The sequence below is a fragment of the Penicillium coprophilum genome (genome assembly GCF_028826855.1).
Source record: "Penicillium coprophilum strain IBT 35676 chromosome Unknown utg000004l_segment0_segment0, whole genome shotgun sequence".
NCBI lineage: Eukaryota > Fungi > Ascomycota > Eurotiomycetes > Eurotiales > Aspergillaceae > Penicillium > Penicillium coprophilum.
In genome coordinates, this window is record NW_026622723.1 from 6,166,890 (window position 1) to 6,190,448 (window position 23,559).

The 23,559-nt window shown below is 49.4% G+C and overlaps 10 protein-coding genes across 10 annotated transcripts; 4 read left to right on the top strand and 6 right to left on the bottom strand.

Moving 5' to 3' along the window:
• Positions 1-193: 193 nt before the first annotated feature.
• Positions 194-766, bottom strand: N7500_006754 (uncharacterized protein; the record flags this gene model as incomplete). The annotated part of the gene is made up of 2 exons (XM_056677898.1): positions 194-366; positions 745-766. 2 exons carry the CDS (start codon positions 764-766, stop codon positions 194-196), a joined length of 195 nt encoding a protein of 64 aa, XP_056532898.1.
• A 302-nt stretch (positions 767-1,068) lies between these two features.
• Positions 1,069-3,061, top strand: N7500_006755 (uncharacterized protein; the record flags this gene model as incomplete). The annotated part of the gene is made up of 3 exons (XM_056677899.1): positions 1,069-1,670; positions 1,729-2,166; positions 2,230-3,061. 3 exons carry the CDS (start codon positions 1,069-1,071, stop codon positions 3,059-3,061), a joined length of 1,872 nt encoding a protein of 623 aa, XP_056532899.1.
• Positions 3,062-4,580: 1,519 nt separating this feature from the next.
• Positions 4,581-5,969, top strand: N7500_006756 (aspartate aminotransferase family protein; the record flags this gene model as incomplete). Its single annotated transcript, XM_056677900.1, has 1 exon — positions 4,581-5,969. The coding sequence occupies one exon, from the start codon at positions 4,581-4,583 to the stop codon at positions 5,967-5,969; it is 1,389 nt and encodes a 462-aa protein (XP_056532900.1).
• Positions 5,970-7,027: 1,058 nt separating this feature from the next.
• Positions 7,028-9,420, top strand: N7500_006757 (GMC family oxidoreductase; the record flags this gene model as incomplete). The annotated part of the gene is made up of 7 exons (XM_056677901.1): positions 7,028-7,256; positions 7,312-7,437; positions 7,499-7,742; positions 7,796-8,258; positions 8,312-8,383; positions 8,436-8,805; positions 8,864-9,420. 7 exons carry the CDS (start codon positions 7,028-7,030, stop codon positions 9,418-9,420), a joined length of 2,061 nt encoding a protein of 686 aa, XP_056532901.1.
• A 248-nt stretch (positions 9,421-9,668) lies between these two features.
• On the bottom strand, positions 9,669-10,849 carry N7500_006758 (CaiB/BaiF CoA transferase family protein; the record flags this gene model as incomplete). The annotated part of the gene is made up of 3 exons (XM_056677902.1): positions 9,669-9,831; positions 9,876-10,749; positions 10,798-10,849. The coding sequence occupies 3 exons, from the start codon at positions 10,847-10,849 to the stop codon at positions 9,669-9,671; spliced, it is 1,089 nt and encodes a 362-aa protein (XP_056532902.1).
• Positions 10,850-11,575: 726 nt separating this feature from the next.
• On the bottom strand, positions 11,576-14,236 carry chiA1 (class III chitinase ChiA1; the record flags this gene model as incomplete). Its single annotated transcript, XM_056677903.1, has 2 exons — positions 11,576-13,626; positions 13,684-14,236. 2 exons carry the CDS (start codon positions 14,234-14,236, stop codon positions 11,576-11,578), a joined length of 2,604 nt encoding a protein of 867 aa, XP_056532903.1.
• A 2,877-nt stretch (positions 14,237-17,113) lies between these two features.
• N7500_006760 (uncharacterized protein) lies at positions 17,114-17,785 on the bottom strand (the record flags this gene model as incomplete). The annotated part of the gene is made up of 1 exon (XM_056677904.1): positions 17,114-17,785. One exon carries the CDS (start codon positions 17,783-17,785, stop codon positions 17,114-17,116), a length of 672 nt encoding a protein of 223 aa, XP_056532904.1.
• Positions 17,786-18,648: 863 nt separating this feature from the next.
• Positions 18,649-19,089, bottom strand: N7500_006761 (uncharacterized protein; the record flags this gene model as incomplete). Its single annotated transcript, XM_056677905.1, has 2 exons — positions 18,649-18,929; positions 19,071-19,089. 2 exons carry the CDS (start codon positions 19,087-19,089, stop codon positions 18,649-18,651), a joined length of 300 nt encoding a protein of 99 aa, XP_056532905.1.
• A 672-nt stretch (positions 19,090-19,761) lies between these two features.
• Positions 19,762-20,757, bottom strand: N7500_006762 (uncharacterized protein; the record flags this gene model as incomplete). The annotated part of the gene is made up of 2 exons (XM_056677906.1): positions 19,762-20,488; positions 20,537-20,757. 2 exons carry the CDS (start codon positions 20,755-20,757, stop codon positions 19,762-19,764), a joined length of 948 nt encoding a protein of 315 aa, XP_056532906.1.
• Positions 20,758-22,261: 1,504 nt separating this feature from the next.
• On the top strand, positions 22,262-23,506 carry N7500_006763 (uncharacterized protein; the record flags this gene model as incomplete). The annotated part of the gene is made up of 1 exon (XM_056677907.1): positions 22,262-23,506. The coding sequence occupies one exon, from the start codon at positions 22,262-22,264 to the stop codon at positions 23,504-23,506; it is 1,245 nt and encodes a 414-aa protein (XP_056532907.1).
• Between the last annotated feature and the right edge of the window lie 53 nt (positions 23,507-23,559).

The window sequence follows — 23,559 nt, forward strand, 5'->3', positions numbered from 1 at the left end:
GTAAGATGTCAATGTAATATGAGGCAAGTGTAAGTTCTTCCGCTACCTGAGTATTTCAGCTATCTAAATCGCTCTCACACAGATCATGGGGTGTTTGTATCCTTGTTGCTTTTTTCTTCCACCTTCCATCAATGGATGTGGATGGCAAATACGACAAATATAGTAGGCGGTCAGTTTCTGCCAGAAAGTGAGGTTATAATGAAGTCCACGAATACTTATTTCGCCCTTCGGGGCATATGGTCAACTGAAAATATACAGAGAAGATTAGCATGGCCCCTGCACTAAGGATGACACGCTCAATCAAAGAGAAGCTACCTATTTTTTTTTTCTTTACAGGTCCTATATCGAGGGTATACAAAAGCGGGTCTGATTACAAGATATGATTGGCCCTACTGGATTAGGCAGTCACGTGAGCAACCAACCAATCACGTCGTGAGTACGAGGCCCACGTTGCGCGAAAAAGCGGGTCTGCAGTTAATCTACCAACCACCTCTATAATGGTAACTATACAGTCCTCATCGAATCTGAGGTTATAACAAAGTCGAGGAATGCTATATTGCCCTTCGGGGCATATGGTCAATTTGAAAATATACAGAGAAGATTAGCATGGCCCCTGCACTAAGGATGACACGCTCAATCAAAGAGAAGCTACCTATTTTTTTTTCTTTACAGGTCCTTCATTATGGCGATAGGATGAGATGCCTTTTGCTGTGTTCAATTGGTCTTACGCTTTTAGGAAGTCACGTGGACAGTCCCACGCTCCCATGTCGCAGGTACGAAACCGACCAATGGCGGCTCATAAATTTGTTCCCATGCTACATCTGGACCCACACTCTTCCCCGCGGAATTTCCCTAGTAACGACTGATCAGACCATCCAAGGCGAATCGCAGGGTGACGGATCACATCAAACAAGGAACCTACCTAGCTAGAAACAGCTTGCCTTACAGAAAGCTCATCACGCTCACCTGGGCACAGATCTTACTCGACTTTGTTAGACGTCTGCCAGATTTCGCCGAGGAGAACCTGCCGCGGGATTTCCCTCCATCCCATAAGCATTGACAAACAACATGGAAAGTGGAGACGAGCGACCGTACCGATCTCATACGAAGCCAGCATGCGTACCATGCCGGCGGAGAAAATCGCGATGCAAATTGGAGCCCCACACAGCGGCATGTCTGATGTGTCGGGCGCATGGCACAGAGTGTACATTCCCAAACGGGAAAACAAAGTCAACTCCGCAGAAGCGATATTCCACCGAGGCAGGCCCACTACTACCACACCCGAGTTTACGAACTCCAACCGCAGCTATCCAGCCATTGAGCGGGCCACCTCTAGTCGCCGCTTCGCCGCAGTTCTCGGTCGTGACCCAGGTCCAGGGCGACCAGGATACACCGCTGTCTCTCGAGGCCGAAGATGATAATCCCCATATCCTCGGTCCAGCTGTAACCGGCGATAACCACGTCCTGGCTGACTATCTGTCCAACATTTCTGGTGGCCAGGGAATTCGTGAAATTCGTCCCGTCGAGCCGGGTACATCCTCATCGCCGGTCATATTCACAAAAGTGCAGAAAAAGCCACTGGGGCTCATGGTCAACTCTAGTCCGGCATTGCATAAGCTGCAGACTATTGAAAAGCTTGTAGAGCCATGGGGGCCACATCTGATAGAGATGTAAGTTATACTTGATTATATTGGCACAGAACCTTCTGCTACTAACTGTGGCGACTAGTTATCTGAAAAAAATCAATCCTTGCCTCCCGTTACTTGAAGAAAGCTCCTTTCGGGTGCAATACACAAATGCCAGACATCGCATCTCTCCCGCACTTTTGGCGTGCATATACGCCCATGTTCTTACCCAATGGCAACATGACCCCCTTCTATCACGAGAAAGGTGCCCAGACGTTCGCTTCGTCTGGAATCTCGCCATCGAAGCCTCATACTCCGAGTTGCATGCTTCAGCAGGAATATCCACGATCAAAGCTATTCTGCTTGATGTTGGCGGCCGTCCAACCACATCTATGACGGGTAACGGGGTAAGACTTGGCTCGGCTGTTGCGTTGTGCCATTCCCTTGGTTTAAATCGAAATCCACTTCCGTGGGATATCCCGCAAGCCGAGAAACACTTAAGAATGAAGATATGGTGGTCTATTTTACTCCACGATCGATGGTATGTTTTCTGGAGTAGACTTTCCAACAGACAGGACATCTTAAGTACTCATCTTTTGAACAGGTCAAGCCTCGCATATGGGACACCTCCTCATGTCAGAAGGTCACAATACGACGTACCACTACCAATACCCGAGTATCTATCAGATTGGGAACGAGATCACGAAGCAAACGCAGTTTTCATCGAGCTCATGAACTTAACCGACGTGCTGGACCATTGCCTGGAGCAAGTGTACAGCATTCGAATTGAGAGCCAAGGACCAAGCAAGAACTTAGAATTGGAGTTGAACAAATGGGTCGACTCACTCACAGGAGACATCCGCAAGATCATAATCCGCGGTTCAAACCTGGATATCCCTGGTGCTTCAAATCTCCGTCTCGCGTATTTGGCGACAAGACTCCTCCTCCGGCGCATTGACCTAGATCGCGAGCGGCAAGCACCGAACTCCAATGCAGAGCACATGGCCAACCGAGTCATGGAGGCACGCAGGACCGCTGAAGACATTGTGGTTCTGGTCCAGGAACTCGGAGAGCCGCAATTGGGTGATTACTGGCTACCTGTTGTAGCGTTCACATTTTCCGCAACGGTGACATTCTTAATTCGGTGTGCGCTAGAGACGGAGCAGGCAGCAGGCCTTGCACAAAGTGGTTCGCTGCGAATGGCAAGTGACCTTTTGGAATCGTTGCGAATGCACCGGAAGAACTTTGGGTGGGATCTAGGTGATATCTGCCTGGCGCAGCATTCCGATGTTATTGATAAGCTATTAAGGTCAGAACCACCGGCTGAGAAATCGGGGGAGCCAAATGTTGAGATGCGTCAGCCGTTCGTGCCCGATATGGCTTTTCTTGATGATATGTTTCCGAGTACTTGGGACATATTACAAATTATGGAATGAAGAAGGTATCCATGCAACTTACCGGGGCTGTTGATGTTTCCAGTCGGTTTACTCACTACCGTGAAGTTATCCTACAGACTAAAGCCTTTTCAAGACGGAGTGAATTCCTTTTGCCCTCGTCATAGAGCGGGGAAGCCTCATAAACAATTTGTGTGTTCCGTCGCCTGACTCTGAACTTCATGTCCAACGCACATTACCTCCTCGCGACTTGCGCGCGAAGTCAGTACGGGAAAGGCAACAGAATTGCTCAAGACTTGTCCTGCACTATGGTCGAGTCGAGCGATTTTTGACTGTCCTCCATGAGAATGGTAAATTTGATAACGTGCACATGAAGGTGCCTTTCTCGGCCGAAAGCTTGCAGATCTGCTCGCATCATCGTTGTGCGAATTACACAAAAATTGGAGACGATTCCTCTTTGAGCCGGGACAAACCGGTACTTTACAGGACCTTGGAAATCAAGCGAGGTGGTTCCTGGGGCCTTCGATGACAAGTTTTATTGCGTTGCCGATTGGTTGTTGGTTGACCACTTGACCTTGGAGGAGACGTCTGTTGGCCCTGGAAGGCAGTGAAAGCTATCGTGTTCGTAGTGGCGCCTCAGCCATCACGGCTGATTTAGTATGGTACAACGTACTAAGTGCCTGCGTTTACAATCCGATGGGAATAGAAGCATTCCCTGTGGGTCAGGGCTTCCCGCACAGTGCTGTCTGTCTGTCCGGTCGCAGTTTTGGAATCCAGCTTCGCCTCTGGTCCAACTAGGAGGCAGGCTCGATGGTCTTGGTCTCCGAAGAGCAGGCTAGCTTCCTACCTTTTCCTGCTTGTCACTTCAGACCGTGGTAGTCTAGGTCATGGGCCCCGGTGCAAACAACCTTCATATCTGACGAGCAGCCAGAGCAATAGGTGTTGCTTTCTTCACATCCCTCTAGAATAAAATCTTGGTTATATCCTCTGCATTCATCGTTTATCCAACTTTTCCTCTAGGTCCCATCTTGAGGTCGCAAAATTAAAGAGTACGGCGTGATCGAGGCGTTGCCCTTGTGGTCCCACTTTCTAGGAAGATAGGATTTATTAATGTGTCATTTTGATGAATGGGAAATGGCTCTCGAGCAAAAATGGAAATCAGATATAGCAAAGATTGTAAGGTTTGTATAGAACGGGTGGTGAATAAGCGACGTTCATACTACGGGGCAAATTCTGTTCTCAGGATGGCAGATTAATGAAGGGTAGGTGCCCAGTCATAGAAGCCAGTTGGTTGCTCTACCCCTGTTCACTGCAAGCTGGCTCGACTGTATCTTCTAAAAGGATAACGCCGTGACGATTATTGGAGGTGCGGCTTTAGCTGTGATGTGCGATGATGTTGCCCGCGGCTCCGCGGACAAGACAAAGAAGAGAAAGTCGATCCCCTGCAAGGTGGGCGCTTAGTGAGGGGAAGGTACCCAGATAAGAGACTTAAGAAGGCCGTGAGTTCTGCCCAGAGATCAGAAGCAGTCCGCAGTCATCCTACTCATCAGTAAATTTGAAGATGGCTTCTGGAATCACCACAGAAGAATCAGTCGCAATCATGCCAAAGAACGACGACAATCCTATCTTGTATAGCAACGTCAATCAAGAAGAGCTTCAGGTCAAAACATCGAAGTACCTCCTCAACTATGGCACCAAATTCAACAAAGACGTAATCTGTGGCAGCAGAGGTCTCTACGTGTATACAGCCTCCGGACACAAAGTGCTCGATTTCACATCGGGACAAATGTCCTGCCTGCTCGGCCACGGACACCCAGAAATTGTGCAGACAATCACCGACCACGCAGCATCCCTAGACCACCTCTTCTCCGGCATGGTGTCACCCCCCGTGATCAGCCTAGGCGAACGTCTGTGTAATCTTCTCCCAACCGGCCTCGACAAAGCCTTCTTCCTCTCCACCGGTGGCGAGAGCAACGAAGCAGCCATAAAAATGGCTAAGGTATACACCGGGAAGTTCGAAATCGTCGGACTAGGTGGTAGCTGGCACGGCGTGACAGCGCAAGCACTAGGCGCACAATACCACTTCGGTCGCAAGGGCCAAGGCCCCCTGATGCCAGGGATGCTGATGCTCCCACCACCGAATGCATACCGCTCCGTCTTCCGCCGCGCCGATGGATCCTACGACTGGGAAGCAGAGATGGAATATGGATGGCGGATGATCGATATGCAGTCGTGCGGATCGCTTGCGGCTTGCATCGTGGAGTGTATCCAGTCATCGGCTGGCATGCACGTCCTACCACCGGGATACTTGGCTGCTCTAAAACGGGAGTGCGAGAAACGCGGAATGCTGTTGATCGTCGATGAAGCACAGACAGGCGTCGGTCGGTGCGGAGATCTAATGGCTATCAACCACGAAAACGTCGTTCCTGATATCCTTACCCTCAGCAAGACTCTAGGAAATGGTCTGCCGCTTAGCGCTGTTGTTACGAGCACCGAGATCGAGCGCGTGTGTGTCGAGCGCGACTTCTGTTTCTACACAACTCATGTGAATGACCCACTACCTGCTGCTGTGGGTGACAAGGTGCTTGAGATTGTGGTGCGTGATGGGCTGGTTGAACACTCTCGTGCTCTGGGTCAGGTACTTCATGACCGGCTCAATGCACTGAAGGAAAAATATGGGTGTATTGGAGATGTCCGCGGGCGCGGACTTATGGCAGGAGTTGAGATTGTTGAGGATCGCGAGACCAAGACCCCTGCGCTAGCTTTAGGCAAGGCGATTGGGGATCGGGCCTATGATTTAGGCTTGTGGGCTAATCTTAGTAGTCATCCTAGCTTCGGAGGCGCCTTTCGCATAGCTCCACCAATCACGATTACCAAGGACGAGCTGCTTCGTGGCTTGGAAATCTTGGAAGAGGCATTTGCAACGACCCCTGGTACTCTACCTGTGTGATCTAACTTGATTAGGATATCAAGAGGACTGAAATTTTCGTGTGACCAATGTATGACTTTCAATAGTTTCATCATCATAAAAATCAATAGTCTCCTCAAAATGGATTAAAAAAAAAAACAAGCTCTTTGTAAAACTGTACAATTTTGCCGAGCTGGCTAATCATAGGGGGAGACTAGATTGACGGGTTTGCAAAAAGTAACAGCTGACAAGGTTAACCCTAACACCTCCACTCTGACAGAATATGAGGTCAATTTCGATTCATATATATTAAATTCAATGATCACAATCGAAAACAAGCAATTGGCGATCAGAATCGATCGGACCCTGTTTCGTCAGATCCATGTTTCACTTCAAGTCCATGGAGATCCAGGCACAATTATGGGGCTTTTGTCTTAGATTTGAACATGCCTTCATCATGGCTGGCTACTGTCTGGAGGATTCTAATTGCGATCATCTAACTAAGAGCCAACCAGAATAATCCTGAGACCCACCTCGGACGGGAATTTCGATGGTGGAGATAATACCAGTCAACCATTGGCCCCAAGCCCTTGGTTGATGGATAGCAACCATGCGGTCATTGGAGGCATATCGCAGGATTGATGTGTTGTCTGTGCCGACGGGATAGGTATTGATATTGGGCCGGCAACGAAGAGTCGATATGGAACCAAGTGCTATACATTGGTAGGTATTCGAGAAAACTCTGATTGTATATAATTCGGGACCAAGCAATAGAGAAACATGGAACCAGAACGGGTAGAACGAGCAGTTCCACGAAAAAACAAAGCTGATTTATTGGAAATGGCCATGTGGAGCAGCAAGAACCAATGTCTGATTCGTCAAAGGCCAATCTGAACCCACTCATCTAACGCGATTGCGTCGCGAGAATGTGCTTATCAGGGATCATCGCTAGAAATGCGTAAAAATGAGAATCCGCAAAGCCATAGCAAGGTTTGCAAAGATTTGGCTCCACAGGCTTACGCCTGTTGACTCCGATGGGATTTTATATCTGAGATTTGCCCTTCCAACTCTCTCGGTACTCTGCGTCACGCTTTCTGACAATGCGACCTGGTCTATCTACTATCCAGATCGTGGGCGCAAGCCTAGTCGCAACCCACTTGGCGAGTGCATTATCGCCGCGCACGAAAATCGACGATTCCTATGACTTTGTGATTGTGGGAGGAGGCCAAGCTGGTCTTGTGTTGGGCGCCCGTCTTTCGGAGGATAAAAACCATACTGTACTAGTTCTTGAGTCGGGCGGGGATGGAGATGAATTTCGGAAGCGCATTAGTGTGTTCGATTCTTCGATCCTGGGAGATTTGCGACATTTCTAACGCCCGTACAGACACACCGGCATATTCTTACTTTGATTCCTTATGGACAACGCCTTTGAATTGGGACTTTTACACTGTTGCGCAGCCCAATGCAGACGACCGCGAGATTAATTGGCCGCGAGGAAAGGTACTTGGAGGTTCGTGCAAGCTTCAAATCCTAATTTAAAAAAAAAATGGGAATTTAACACAGAGATATAGGCAGTTCCGCCATCAATGGGTTGTATATGACCCGTCCCGGCGAAGATGAGATCAATGCCTGGAAAGACATGGTCAAAGACATGGATGGTGCCGATAACTGGTCGTGGGACTCATTCTACGCTGCTATGAAGAAAAGCGAGACTTTCACACCTCCCACTGACGATGTGGTTGACGAAGCTGGAATCGTTTGGAATGCGAAAAATCATGGCACTGACGGGCCGATCCATACAACATACCCGGACTAGTACGCCTAAACCTGTCTTCTGGAATTCACCAATAAAGCTAACACATTCCTAGCACATTCCCCGAAGTTGGCGACTGGTTAAAGTCACTACAGAGCATTGGAATTGATATCTCCGACAAGATGTACGGCGGTGAAACATGGGGCGCTGACGTCTCGACCTCCTGCATAAACCCTTCAAATTGGACACGGTCCTACAGTCGTTCCGGTTATCTCGATCCGCTTCCAGAGCGCGACAACTACGATGTGTTGGCGAATGCGCATGTGACCCGGCTTATTTTCGAAGATTCCAAGTCATCAGATAAGAAAACAGCAAGTGCTGTTGAATACACGACCGACAAGGGATCAACGAAGTTGAAGGTGAAAGTCAACAAGGAAGTCATTCTTGCGAGTGGCTCTATCGGTAGCCCGGCTGTATTACTCTACAGCGGTGTCGGTCCTAAGGATGTCCTCTCCGCGGCTGGTGTTGACCTTGTATCTGAACTTCCTGGTGTCGGCCAACACCTTCAAGACCATTTTGTGAGTGATCTCAACATTCATAAAATGAAGACGTAGCTGACCTGGTTGTACAGAGCGCCACGGTGAAATGGAGCACAAATGTGGACACGGCAGGTTCCATCTTTTACGACGGTGGCAAAGATAAGGTGTGTTCTTGTCTATCCTCCATCGCAGAATGTCATATACTCATTCCCACAGAACAATCCCAAATTCCTCACATACATCGATTCCGCCGTTGCCTACGTCAATTCTACCGCTATCTATGGCGCCAAAGTTGACGAATTCGAGTCAAAATTCCTCGCTTCGATCGACCGATATGCACCAAACACGACTTACGACGACGGTGTGATCTCCGGCTACAAAGCCATCTGTAACACGACAGCATCGAAAATCTTCAGTGGCCCGACAGGCCAAATCGAGCTCCTGTTCATGAACAGTGATGGAAATGGCGATATCGGCATCACAGCTGCCCTCCAGCATCCATTCAGTCATGGCCGTATCTACATCAACTCCTCAGACCCAATGGACTACCCTGTCATCGACCCAAACTATCTGAACAATCCAGCCGGTACCTACACCTCTCATCAACCCCCAATCAAGTCTTTCTAATACTGACAACACTCCAGATTATGAGATCCTCCTGGAAGGTATAAAAATGGCCCGCAAAGTAGGCGAAACTAGCCCGATGAGCAAAAGCCTCACAAACGAAACATCCCCGGGTACAACTGTCCAGAGCGACGAAGACTGGATAGAATGGCTACGCAAGAACGCCGGCACGGAGTTCCACCCTTCCTCGTCGTGCGCAATGCTGCCAGAGAAGCAGGGCGGCGTGGTCGATGCCAAACTGCGCGTATACGGACTTGCAAATGTGCGTGTTGCGGATGCTAGTGTCATCCCCATCTCATTGTCTACGCACCTGATGTCCTCGACATACGGTGTAGCCGAACTAGCGAGCGACATCATTCGCGAATACCACAACGCGGCATCCGAGCCCAAGCCGGCTTTCAGTTCTTCTAGCTCGTCCGGTTCCACACCAGTCAGCAGCCCTATTGCCGTGAAGAAGAGTGGTACTCCGGAGAGCAATGGGAGTGCTGCTGGTTATGGCGGTGCTGCTTTGTCGCTCGTGTGGAGTTCTCTTCTTCTTCCTTTTGTACATGTTATTGGTTACGGTGTGTTTGCATAAGCTGATAAGCTGGTGTCAGCTTTCGGTGGTAATGGTAATGATAATCCATGCTAGCTTAAGTCCGCCTTGGCATTTATGAAGTTCAATGTTTGTGATGTGGTGGCAATCCGGGGCGGAAATGAGCTTGAAATATTTCAAAGTCACCATAGATATCTGCGTCACTAGAGCGCAGTCATATGGTCAAAATCATGTCAAACATAGACGCTTAACTAGTATAGACAGAATATAACAGTATCTCAGATATCGCTTCAAATCTTTGACTTCCCATTCATCCCCACCAGAGCCCCATCCTTCCTAACATCAAAGTCCTTGCCTTGTTCCCACCCCATCCACTCCCTAAGCGTATCAACACCCCCTTCCCCAGGCAAAAGCCCCCCACCGGACCAGCCCCCTGATCCGCCGGAATCGGGGCTGCAGGTGTACTCACCAAATGTACCATAGGCCGCTGCTCATACCCATCCCCCTCAAGCTCCGCCTGCTCCAAGACCGGCGTCGCACAAGCATCCGTGCCATCAAAAACAGCCTCCCACTCCACCCGCGTCTGCTCCTTAAACCTCCTGGTAAAGATCTCCCTCAATTTCGGCCACTGCTCCGGGTCCTCTCTTTTCGGAAGTTCCCCAATCTCGAATCCCAATCCCCGTACGAACGCCGCATAGAACTGCGGCTCCAAAGCCCCGACGGCAAAATACCGCCCGGAATCCTTAGTTTCGTACGTGTCATAATACGGACACCCACTATCGAGCAGATTCTCACCACGTGGCTGCGTCCACGCCGGTGTAGTTCTCGCTAGCCGCGGGAAAGTAGCAAGATAAGCGGAACCATCCACCATATTTGCCTCAACGACCTGGCCACGACCTGTATGGGAGCGGGAGATAAGGGCAAGTAGGATTCCCTGGAAACAGACTGCGCCGCCGCCGGCGAAGTCGCCGAGGATGTTACCTGGGGCATAGGGCTTTTCATTTGCGCGGCCGAGCATGGACAGCACGCCTGAGACGGCGATGTAGTTTATGTCGTGGCCGGCCATGTCTTTGTATTTCCCGTCGCGGCGAAAGCCGGTCATGCGGGCAACTATGAGACGGGGATTGTGTTTTTGGAGGACTTCTGTTGGGGAAAGACCGAGACGTTCGAGAACACCTGGGCGGAATGGGTCGATTAGGATGTCGGCAGTTGTGAGCAGGCGGAGTAGGATGCTTAGGGATGTTTTGTCGCGGAGGTCGAGAGTTATGGAGGTTTTGTTGCGAGTTAATTGATCACTGCTTATAGAGTTGGGTCGGTCTATACGGAGGACTGAAGCTCCATAATCGGCTAGGAGAAGGCCTGCGAATGGGCCTAGGGTTGCTGTTAGTTATGGTAATGCTTCGTGGATTCATTGCGTACCTGGAGCTAGACCAGCTAGCTCTATGACCTTAATTCCTTTCAATGGTAACATTTTGGTTTATTGATATGAGAAGAGGGAAAGAAGGGAAAGAAGGGAAAGAAGTCTCGGCCCTGTAGGGTTGTTTTTCTGCCGAGGTCCGTGGATATCACAATGCGGGGAAATTATGGGGATATGGACCTCATCAAGGCACAGTTCTCAAGTGCAGAGAAGAAGGCCAAGACTTGGATAGCGAAGGGATATTGGGGTCTGACCGTTTGAAGTTGAGGTAAGGGTAAGTTGAAGGTTGGAAGTTGAGACGCGTTGAGGTAATGCTTAAGGGTCGTTTCGTAGGGGGGAAGGTCCGTTGGTCGAAATATAAGGGAATAGTATTTTGTGAGACTGAACACAAGTATAAAGGAATATGGTATTTTATACAAAGAGCATCTTTAATGCAAACCAAAAACGTAAAATGAAATAAGTCAGACTCGACAGGCGACACCTTGAAATGGATATCATTAGGAACTTGAGAACAAACGGGCTCGACCGCTCGCAAGACTTCAATTCGAAGATGCGAGGATCTAACCACTACTGGCCAGAGTAAATCACAAAAAAAGGCCAAGAGGTATTGAATCACTCCAGAGGCTGAAGATCGGATAAAGGAGAATATAATAAAGACAATATCGTAAAGAAAAAGGCAACCAGTCGCTAGTAATTACAAGTTCTTCTTGAGAACAGCATCGTGAGATCAATCATATCGCATAGATGATGAGATCATGCTATTCAGACAAGTGGGCAGCTTCACAGCATCATGAACATGGAAAGAGCGACGGCGAGGACGCCACCAAGACCAACCACGTTGGCCCGCGAGGCGGCACCGGTGTAAACCGGAGACACGCCCTCAGGGTTGCTGGTGGGCTCTGCGGGTGCGTTTGCGGCGGCGGTAGTGGTGGTGGCTGCGGGCACAGGGTGGAAGACTAGGCTTGACGAGGGTCTGCCAGCGTGGAATCCTCCGCTGGGGATGGCCTTGAAGGAAGAAGATGGCACCGCGGAGCTGGATCCGGGGATAATGGCAGTAGCAGAGGGAGCTGGAATCACAAGGGTGACGCTGCTACCGGTAGGACCACAGTGCTTGCAGTAGGTCACAGTAGTGGTGAAGCCCTCAGGCACCGAAGGAGCGGTGGTCTGCGACACCACCCCGGTGGTAGTAGGGGCAGCCGGCTTGGTGAGGGTCACGGTAGTAGGGGTAGCGGCGCACACGGTGCAGACAGTCACAGTCGTAGTCCAGCCTTCGGGGATGGGGACAGTGGAAGTAGCAGGGCCAGAAGTAGGGGCGGTGATCTCGGCGGTGCCAGTAGGGGTAGTAGTAGCAGTGGCGTCACCAGGGCAATAGGTCTTGGTGATAGTGGTAGTGATGGTGGTGAAGCCAGTTGGGCAAATATCAATGTAGGAGGTCACAATGATAGTTGTGGTGGTACCCGGGGCCAAAGAGGATGACGAGGCAGGCACGGAGGGACTGGCAGTGATACCAGCAGGGGCTGTGGTAGAGTCAGTGCCAGTGGGCTTGGAACCTCCGGTAGTTTCGCCGCCGGTGGGCTTAGCGCCTCCAGTGGTGGTGTCGCTACCAGTAGGCTTGGAGCCTCCAGTAGTAGTCTCACCCCCAGTGGGCTTGGAGCCTCCAGTAGTCTCGTCGCCGGTAGGCTTGGAACCTCCAGTGGTGGTCTCAATACCAGTAGGCTTGGCGCCTCCAGTAGTTGTCTTATCGCTGGGGACACCGGTCGGGATAGCACCTTCTCCGGTGGAAGAGGCGCCAGTGGAGGAGGCGCCAGTGGAGGAGACGCCAGTGGAGGAGGCGCCAGACTCAGTTGCAGAAGGGACGGGAGTGCTGGAAGAGCCCGAGACTAGAGGAGTGGACCTTGAGACACTGTGGGAGTGGTGGTGGGAGTGGTGGTGGGTGTGGGTGTGGTGTCCATGGCCATGGCCACCGTGCGAGCTCCGGCTGTGGCTAGGGGTAGGGTGGGGAATGGGGTGTCCGGATGAGGGGGTCACAGAGTGGCTAGAAGTCACCGAGCTAGAGGCAGCGGTTGAACTGGAAGCAGCGGTTGAGCTAGAAGCAGCGGTTGAGCTGGAAGCAGCGGTCGAGCTGGAAGCAGCGGTCGAGCTGGAAGCAGCGGTCGAGCTGGAAGCAGCGGTCGAGCTGGAAGCAGCGGTCGAGCTGGAAGCAGTGGTTGTGGCTACAGTCGTGGTCGAGGATTTGGCCGTGGTGGTGGCGACGGCGGTGGTTGTAGGCTTGACAGTGGTTGTGGGCTTGACAGTGGTTGTGGGCTTGACAGTGGTTGTAGGCTTGACAGTGGTTGTGGGCTTGGGAGGAGCAGGAGCGCAATCGTACAAGATATCCTTGATGTGCTCAGTGTATGTTGATCCATCGATGAGGTTGTTGTCACCGGCGGTGGCCTCCCAGAGCATGATACCGCCGAAGTGCTTGTTCTTCACGTAAGTCTGAACAAGGGGCTTCACCTCAGCGGGAGTCAGGTAGAATCCAGGGTTAGCCGCAGCCTTCGATGCGGGAAGACCGATGAAGAGCTTAGCATTGGGGTTGGCGCTTTTCTCGATGACGCCGACCCATTCATCAAAGTTGAATTTGGTCTTTGGAGTCTTGTTGACCCAGTCGGCAGCAGAGCAACCCTGGGTGTTGTACCACTGAACCCAGATGAAATCAAACCACGATTTGGAGATAGCATCGCCGAGCTGAGCATCGGGAATGGGGCACTGGGGAGCACCGGAGATGTAGTACTTCTGCTGGGTGCTGGCGGCGTAATGCTGGCGCAGACGATTGATCATAGCAGCATATCCTGGGGTGGGTGTTAGAGAGGGTACAGTTAGGAGTGTAGAGCATTAGGGAAACATACCGACTCCACCGTTGTACTCGATATCGAAATCGAATCCATCAACAGCGACATTAAGGAACGGGCGAGGGTATTGCTTGCCCTTCATATTTGCGGTCCAACCCAAGGAAGAGACTGACGGATCATAAGGACCGAAGGAGTACCACAGGAAATCCGCAAACCATTCTGCGGTAGCCACATCAGGGAGAGACTGGGCTGTGGCAGAACCACCACCGATCGACAGCAGGACTGTCTTGCCGGCAGCCTTGCAGCCGGGGATATCTTGCCAGATTTGGTGGCAGCCCTTCAGTAGTCCTGTGCCGTCGAAAAAGGTACCATCACACTGATTGGCAAAGTTGGAACCAGGGTAGTCGCCCACCTTTTTGGGGAACTCATGGATGAACCCAATGTTGATAATATCCGCCGTAGTCTGTTCACAGAAATGCTGGAGACGGGGTTGATCGTAGCCTTGTCCGTAGTAGACAGCAACATTATTCTTCAGGCTGGGATCAACGGCAACGGCGGATGATGCAAAGAGTGAGAGGGCCGACAAGGCGGCAAGAGACTTGAACATCATGGCTTAAAATGAATGTGGTAATTATATAAAATTCGCTTATTAACCCGATAAAAGGAATGACAGGCTAGCTCGCGAACAACGAGAGGACGCAGACAAAAATCTGCTTGGGAGGTTTCCCAATGTGCTCAAAACGAGAGAGTGTTGATGGTCAAAGGGAAATGTAATTCCTGGGGGAAAAGAGACTGAAATACATCGAGCGCCCATTCATCGCCGCCCCCTGGGGAAGATGCCGACCTCCGACATAGAGCACACTAATCAGAATGCAGAATGGAGCTATCAAAGCGTGGAAATGAGCTGCGTGATATCCGGGTGATTCGACGATTCATAGGTCAGTGCCACTTTGAAAATCACTCCACCGGTGCAGGTTACCCAACGTAGAGTCCCCAAGTGGATTCGGAGCTTGATAGTCTGCTCACTAGGCCCGGAGGCCAACAGCATCTAAACAGCATCTATTCACAACGGCCATAAGACTAACCTCATCGGAACCCCGGCGTAAAAGCGATATGAACGGATCTTCCCACCGCAGACTCACAAGCCAAACGCATGGCTTGTAATACGGGGCATACAGCCAGTGGCGTGGAAGAGTCACATCCGAAAAGGAAACAGCCCAGCCATAAGCCATCCAGGCCTTTGAGGAGGGGTGTGTGTGTTGGCCCCGTGTCTATTCCGACCTATCTTGGCACAGTAAAATTGCAAGAGCCGCATGAAAGAGGCTAAAAGATCCTAATGGAGTCTAGTCGGATTGGCATCAGGGTCATGACTGGAGCAGAAATAATTAGCTCGATATACAAGCTCCAATCACCACTCGTGGTTGATGCACAAGAGCACGGACGTCCTCGGGGCCCACCGGCCGTTGTATGTCGGATGCACGTATGGAGTACGGATTCAACATTTCATCCGAGCGTCAGATGCGTCAATACAGATAGGAATCAAACTGCAAAGAAAAGTTCATTATAAGATGTAGAAAATAGTAGAAGCGTAGAGGGCCAAACATATGGTCTGAGGTGTGAGAATCGAATGGAAATCAGGGCGATCAGAACCGACGGAGCTAAACCACAATAAACCTCCGCTAAGCCGTCGGGGGCCATAGGGTGGAGTTAAAATCTCTCAGGTACACCAATCACAGTTGTCGATCCGGAGATGGCCGGATCCATGTCATATTCGCTTACGGAGCTTAAGATTGGTGTCTCACTTCATCGCCTCTTCAACTGTTAGTTCGTATTGAGTGGCGCTCTAGTCCCTTTTGGGGACCCGAACGAACTCCAATGGAGATCCATGTTACTCTGGGCAGGGTATATGTTCTAGCCGATGGCCCCCAAAACCTCCCACGTTGCATTTTCCTGGTTTCCCGGTTTCTGCAAGGTACACATCATTCGGAGATATATCCATTATAGGGGGCTTTTAGGCGACAATGACGCCACTCATCATCCTGCCTAATTATTCACCTATCATTATTGTTTTGATTATTAGGATTATTGACGCACTAGGAAATCTTGGAAGTGCACACTCCATATTTTCCAAAAGTCGCCACCGTCTCCCTGCTGTAAAGTACAGATTACTCTGTAGCCGAGACAATAAGAAAATTACGAAGCCATAGCTATAGGGGCAAACCTCAGCACTAATAATATCCTCCAGTGTAAGAGCCGTATATTAATCATGTTCTATAGGCGGGAATTTTGGCGGATCCATGTGGATCATCCAAAAGATCCTCTCTATACGAAATACTTCGTAGTCCAGCCCTATCTCAATGAACATAGCGTATAAAATTCAAGAACGTCCGCTTTTGAAACTTAATTGAAAAGTATGATTATTTGTGTGTGCTAGGAACCTTTCATATTTGCGTTGGAAAAAATCAATTTCCGGCTCTATTGCCGGTCTCCCGGTCTGCCAAATTTCGACTCCCAGTAGTTTAGTAAAAAAGAAAGCAACAGCAACAACCTCGCCAGTTCCTTTTCCATGTTGATTCAAGAGGATTCTCGTAGAGTCTCTCCACCTTGAAAACAAAAAGCCATAAGCCACGAAACACAGTATCAGTACTCATGTGGGAACTTAATTCCTACCCAAGTGGGAACTCAATTGCCGAACTCATCGGCAAGATCTTCTATGGAAGGTTCTTCCCGGTAACAAGATACACACTATACGATACCTCTGTCTAGATTGTGCGGCTATACAGTATTATTAGACTTAAGCATCTCAACATGGATATATACCCCCTGGGCTGATCCATTGCCAGTGCAGCAATGACACAGAACCCACCCACATCAGAGCAGGTTAAAACAAGCGGGAACCTTCTTCAAAATCTGTTGCAATTGATGAGCTTGGCACAACATAAGACAGCCATCATTTACCTATTTGCTCGGCCTACTCCAATGTGATGTCAAACTTGTTTCATTCTGGCCGAGCCTGCTGATATATATATTGCCAGTCTCGTTCAATCCAGGTCCAATCGCGCCAATCCAAGCAACCAGGATTCACAATGTGTTTGGTGGACCTCTGAGGAAAATGAAATTATCCAACTAGGGACGATGTTTCAAGTTCTGAGGCGATATGCTGATTATGCTCGTAATGTTGAAGACATGACTTTGGGGCTCGAGATTGGGTTGCTAGTTCACCGGACTAATCACTATGGCTTGCCCACAGGTTTTCTAATTTGCACCTGATGACTACGAAGAGCTTTGTGTTTGCAACTAATTCCCAAAAAGAATTTAAAAACTTGGGAAATCGACTTGTCAAGGTCTCTGTCAGCAATTCTCTGCCGGCTTTAAACCAGGCATATCCAGGCATATCAAAGCAGCAACCCCGAAAATAGTTCGATCCTACCCCCAACCGCTATCCTCCGCAATCGGTCGCTCTCATGCAAACAAATTGAGTGTCGGTTTACTCATCGTACAACGGTGGTACTGAGATCCACTCCCGACGTCCATTTATCACTTCATTGTGTCGGTACATCGCGAACCACCGTTCAAATTCTTGTCGGTTGTACCAATGCTCGGGTGCTCCCCATCCGTTTCCAAAGTAATCGAGGATGCGATCGCAGTACATCCAGATTGCCTCATAGTGTTCTAGCGGGAGATCTTTCTTGTCTTTGCGTGCGACTATCACAGAACCAACCCTACTCTGCCACTCTGGGGGCGCAAAGCCAGTCTTCGGGTCGATATGAATGTATGTGATGGACTGGTTATCGAGACAACCAGGAACCCCGGTGTTAAAGAGGCCGAGCTGGTGGACGACGATGGGGAAGTCGAGCAAAGCTGGCACTGGCGGGACAGGATTGTTGAAGATAGCGTGGTTCGAAGGGATGGTGACTGTCCGCCATAGGGGGCCGTAGTCACCCTTGCATCGGACGAGCATCGCGTTGACTGTGTCCCTCGGAGAGGAGGAGGTTCGGTTGGAGGCCGTGGCTTTGGGGGCCGTGGATGAGGATGTCCTTGGAGCTGCAGGAGGCACAGTGGGCTTGGATCCCTGAGGATGCGCTGTTGAATTTGCGCCTAGCCCCAAGTCTGAACCTGTGCCCATATTGTCCCTCTTTGGATGATCGACTGGAGGCATCGTGTTGGCTGGGGTCGTGCGAGAATTGGCTCAAACTAATGATTGATTCTTGTAAGATTCTAAGGGTAGTTGTTGAGATGGCCTTCTGTCAGTGGCAAAGAGATGGGGAACAGAGAGAACGATCGATCTGCGAGTGCAAACTGACACTACTGGAGAGGAAGTGAAGGAGGAAGGAGAAGGCTTCACCCCCGAAATGAAGTACGTATTTAGCTTGACAGGCCAAACAAGAAAACCGCCTTACTGCCTGAGGTGGATATGATATATGATATGAGCTTCTCAGCCGTTTATATTTCTTATCACTCCATCTCCCTCCTCCTCCTCCCTCCTCCTCCCTCCCCCCCGAGGCTGACCAGGCCAATACAATCTATGGTTTCTTCGTCATCTCCCGGCTCTCGTTACTAGAAAGCTACACCGTGGGGTTAGAAAAGAGGAAGAAAGAGGGAGCACACAATATGAAATACACAGGCTACGGAGGCTGCTATAGTTCAGCAAAAGGACATTGCCGAGTGAGCCATGTTTGAATGCCGCTGCACAGGACGTCAATAGCTCCTGAGATGACGCTTGACTCCGTCAGAAAGACGGGACTCTTAGTTCAGTTGTCGGAGTGCCACTGCAGATTTGCAACTCTCTGTTCTGTCCGCAATTTATAGAGTATATAGGGATTCTGTCCATTCGACTCTATAGGCACTCATATTAAATATACCATGAAGATACGACAATGTGCTGATATTGTATGGGATGTGAAAAATATGTGAGAGTGAGGGAGTGAGATGGCCACTGAGAGATATCAGCGCGGTCAAATTTTCCATTTGTTCTTTGAACTGATTCTCCTACTTAATTCGCCCTCCACTGTCACCCATATCTTACATGACCACGCAAGAGTCTGGGGCAAATGGGCCGTTGTCGCCAGACTGGAAAGTCTTCGTTGCCTCATCAGGATTTATCAGGTCGTCCCAATAGATATGGTGTAGGAAGCCGCCTTTTGTCTCCTGAAACGCATCCGCCATAATCTGGAGACATTCGGGATCCGAATCTGCTAGCGCAAGCACAGTGAGTGCTAACCGTTTTTGTTCCGTCAATTTGGAGTTTCCTCCGTAGCTCGCACCCACGTTGGATTTCTGCACTTCCTGAAATTGGTTTCGATCTGAGTGAAAAACATATAGCAGCGTGCCAGTACAATTATGTAATTCAGACTGGATAACGGCACCCCGTGCTCACCACAAATGTCGCTTATGAAGCCGAGCCTGAATCCACGGGTAAGTTGAAGTATGCTGTAATATCAAACATGCCTCCGGCATGACCATTGCCTAGACTTCCAACTGTGTAGCCTTCTGGTACAGATGGCTGAGTATTCTTTATCAATTCGGCAACATGAGGGTGATTTGACATAGAGGACAACTTAAATATGATTGCAATTATCGCTTCATCACTCGATCCATGAGATCTTGCACGTTTAACGAGATCAGTCTCGGCCAAAATAACCTTTTCGGTCGCGCGGTCCCCGGTTCACTTGGTCTCAGCAATTTGCATAAACGCTAATCCTGTGTGGATGGGGATCTCTTCATCGGAGATTAGAGCTGAGTTCCAGTTTGCGCGGTGAAAGACCTGCAATAACGATCTCCCCGTGTAAGATCGATTGAAACTCGGATCTAACAGATTATGCAGCTCCGTTGTGTCTCGGATGAATTGCCTTCTCTGTTCTCCTCTCTGAGAGATTACTCGTCGTCGAAAGATCTCGTGACGAGAGCGCTGTCCACCAACTAGACCCTCGAGAGCCTCCACAAAATGAGAGGTTGGCACCTTTCCGCCCACAAAGAAGGTATTCTGAAATAATGCCGCAACTGAACACTACAGTCCTACAGGCTATGAGAGAAGGCCTTTCTGCACCAGCATGTTGTGTAGATGAAGGACGCACATAGGCTCAGGGACGGAATCCCAAACACGCATAGCCATGCCATATGTCAGCTGCAGTGCTTTTACAAGCCCGGCGCCACAAAGTAATGGACAGTATTCTCACAGACCTTGCTATTGGTGTTTGAGAAACGTGATGGCGGGATACCCGTCAAGTCATGCATATATTTGGTCCCTCCAAGCCAGTTGTTCAAGTCCGTACGAAATTCAATCATAAAGTCTTTGAGTGTCTTGTTCCAAGTAGGGTCTCTGTGGAGCAAAGCATCACCGTCCAACAATTGAGAAAGAACGTCCACAGAGCTGCAGAACCCCTTCCCGAATCTTTTATTATAGCGATCCATGAAAATATCAACATCTCTTCGGACTCGAAAGCCCCTAGCAGCTGGCGTTAAGACACGGCCGGTAAAAACACTGATTGACCAACCACGAGAGACTGTGAGAGACTCCACGATACACTGCAGTTCGAATACATGGTGTGGAAGGATCTTTGACTTAATTTCGGTCCCAGGCTTTTGTACTGCGAGGTGTGTGATGCCACCAGCAAAATCATGAAGGCCGAACAACCATCGATGTTCATTCCAGGGGCCGAGTCTGGACCAGTCAACCGTCTCGAGCTGAATTCTCTGTCCCCGCGTGCGACGTTGAACAACAATCGATGTAGAAACATTAACCAGGTCGTAGAGCCAATTAATGGTAAAGGCTCGGCGCCAGTTCACCTCCGATAGTCCTTCTATCCAGTTTTGATGTGAGACGTTGCTCTTTTGAATCTCTGGATCTGGATCGGAAGCCGTGCTTTGAAGATAAAATCATTGTGTCTTTCTTCGAGCGTCGATTACTGACGCAAATAGACGAAAAATGACTGTCGGGATCGGGTCGATATGCTTCGCGATGAGTCCCGAGAGTGACTTGAGGGTTGACAGGGAGATCGCTCCGGTAGGGGTTGAACCCTCTGTGAGGCTTGACGGAAAACTCTTGGTGATATGAGCAGATGCATGAATGATCCAGTAGACGAGTTGTCTCTCATCCCGTTTGTACTTCAGATATGTGTTGTGGTCGGCCATGATTAAATAGTATGAAGGATCCATAACCAAGAGGTTGAGTAAAAGGTATACAACAGAGTGGAGTGATGTTTGCGTTTGTTGCGTAAAACATTTCGAAAGGCTAGTACTGCGTTCAGTCAAACTACCGAACTCTCCCTGGAGGTAGATGTAGTCGTAAATATGGTTGATCCCATCTATACTGACCCCACACGATATCCAACGACAAAATGCCCCTGATTCTAGATACATATTATGTCTAGGTAGGCTGCGGGACGACTCTAGTGTTCAATACAAAAGTTCGTAGTCTCACATGTTTCACTTGAAAATTGCCCACTCTACTACATTCGATACAAATCGCCAGCAAGGGCAGGCGCCATCGCCACCTATACCTCTTCACCATCATTCTTTATACTAAGAATGCATTTGTCATTTGTTACTGAGGCTGGTGGGCCGAAGAAGAGTATCTCGACCTTGGTTCTTTGGTGACCGTTGCCATGGGCACTACTTCCTCTTCTGAAACCTCGGGAGCTACTACTGCCGGTGTATCTGACTGTGCTTCCACTTTGCTTCCACTAGTACCTTGCTTCCACCAGGACATAGTTCCTAACTCATCCCTATAGTACATTGGGTACTTCTCCCAGTCAGCTCCAAGTCAATTTCCTCTTTGTCTCTGCACAACTGGTGGTCCCACTGTTACAACTGCTAGTGTATCGATGGGCGTTGTCGGATCGATCGGCTTCTCCCGCTTTGCTCTTGCCATGTAGGGTGTTCATGATGGGATTGATCTGAGATGTCACTATTCAACATTTACCCATACACGCTTACTTTATGATTGAACTTGAGCATGAATTGAAACTGTGCATGACATTCTCTATCGCAGGGTTCAGAACATTGGATTCGTGAGATATTTCAATAGGAAGAAGATCAGGAGTAGTCTGAACCAATGGAATTTTTGATATCTCGGATTCTGGATTCGTTCTCTAATTGCTGCCTAGCAGTGAGGGCAGGTTATTTTTCTTTTACAATGTATTGGGCTGTATTGGGGATGGACCTAGATGGAGCTGTCAGAGCCAATCATATTTCAACGTTTGTCAAACTGGGGCCCGTCTAGGCTACAACCAAGGTTATTGTGGCCTAGTGGTATTTTTCTGTATCTTCCATGTTAAACACTATCCCAGCGACCAACTCGACTTTCCTTCCGGTGTTCATCTGAACCATATACACAATCATCATCTTCAACAGGTTCAGCAGGATCGATACGATGCCGTCGCTATTGAATCTGCCCTTGGAGCTTCTGGGGCAAATCATAGAAGAAACGATTCCAGCGGATTTCGAAGCCACAGCCTTATCTTGTAAAGATATGTTGGCAGCAAGCACCCCTTTCCGAGCGCAGTATACTACACGAAGGAAACGTTTTCGTCACTTTAAATTTTCGCGAAAGAGTGAGGAAAGCTCAGAAGGGGCAATGGGATCTGACTCAGGCGAATCTTGGGATGAAATGACCCAAAAAACAGGCATCCGCATCATGACCACGCGAGGGTTATTAGAAGAAATCGCTCGGGATCACTCCGTGGCACAATACATACAATCCATTGACCTCAGGGAGCCTGGAGATGAGGAGGAAGATGAAGAGGTATCAAACTCTCTGGAGGCCGAGGTGCCTGAGACTCTGAAGAACTTGGTGCTCATGTCGCCCTTCCTCGAAGCCTTCAAAGGGAATCATGTTGATTGGATCGAAGGAATACGATGGTCCACAGTCTATGCAGATGTCTTTCTCTTGACATTGCTATCTCAAGTGCGAAAGGTGGCATTACACCCACGTTGGGATGAACTACATCCTTTTGATCATAGCAATTTGACCAACGAACGTCTGTGGCCAGTCCTCGAGCAGATTATGCATCGGGCGAATCACGTTGAGGAATTTCCTGATGCGCCTTTGTCAATGCTCTCCGTTGTAGAACCGGCTCGTGACTACGGCTATGAAGAGAGGTCTCCATTGACCCCCTTTGTGCCATTTCTAGCTATCAATTCCGTATCCGATGTTTCCTTGTGCAGCTGCATTTTTAATGATGATGGGTATACTGGAATGGCCTTTGACCCATTAGTCGAATGCTATAGCACAAAGTTGCGGAAATTGAGCATAGACGCGAGTATTGCCGGCCCGCATGAGTTATCACAACTACTCTCGCGAATTCCAAACCTCGAGATATTTGAATTTTCTCACGAAACAAAGTGGCATGGCTGCGGCCACAACTGGAATGTCGCTGCATTTTTGGATGTTGTGCAGAATGTCTGTGCGAAGACTCTCAAGAAATTGTCTGTGACGATATCCACTTGTTGGGGCAACAAAGGAGCCACATTGGTTGATATGACTCATTTTCAGAAATTGGCTGAGCTTGAATTGGACATCGACATGTTGTGCAGTCCCCCATATGATCCGTCAATGATAGACGTGGAATGGGGTGAATTTGAGTCAGTTGGTGGCAGTCCAGCCTGGCCCAAACTGACGGATATGTTGCCGACATCTATTGAAGCGGTCAGCTTGTATCTCAACACATTCAGCGATGATCATCTGAAGTGTATCACTCATTTAATTGACGGTATTTCAGATGCTCGGGTCACAACGCTGCCCCGTTTGGACAAACTGAGCCTTTTTGTGCGTATGGATTCGGTCCCGACAATTCCTGACGTGGCACTCCAGAGTTTGAATGATGCGAAGAGAAGTGGTTTTTCGATTATGGAACTCGGTAAATCCGTTCCTCTTCTATAGCTATCCAGTCTGGGGTACTGGTTTAACACAATGAACATTGACTTGATCACTCC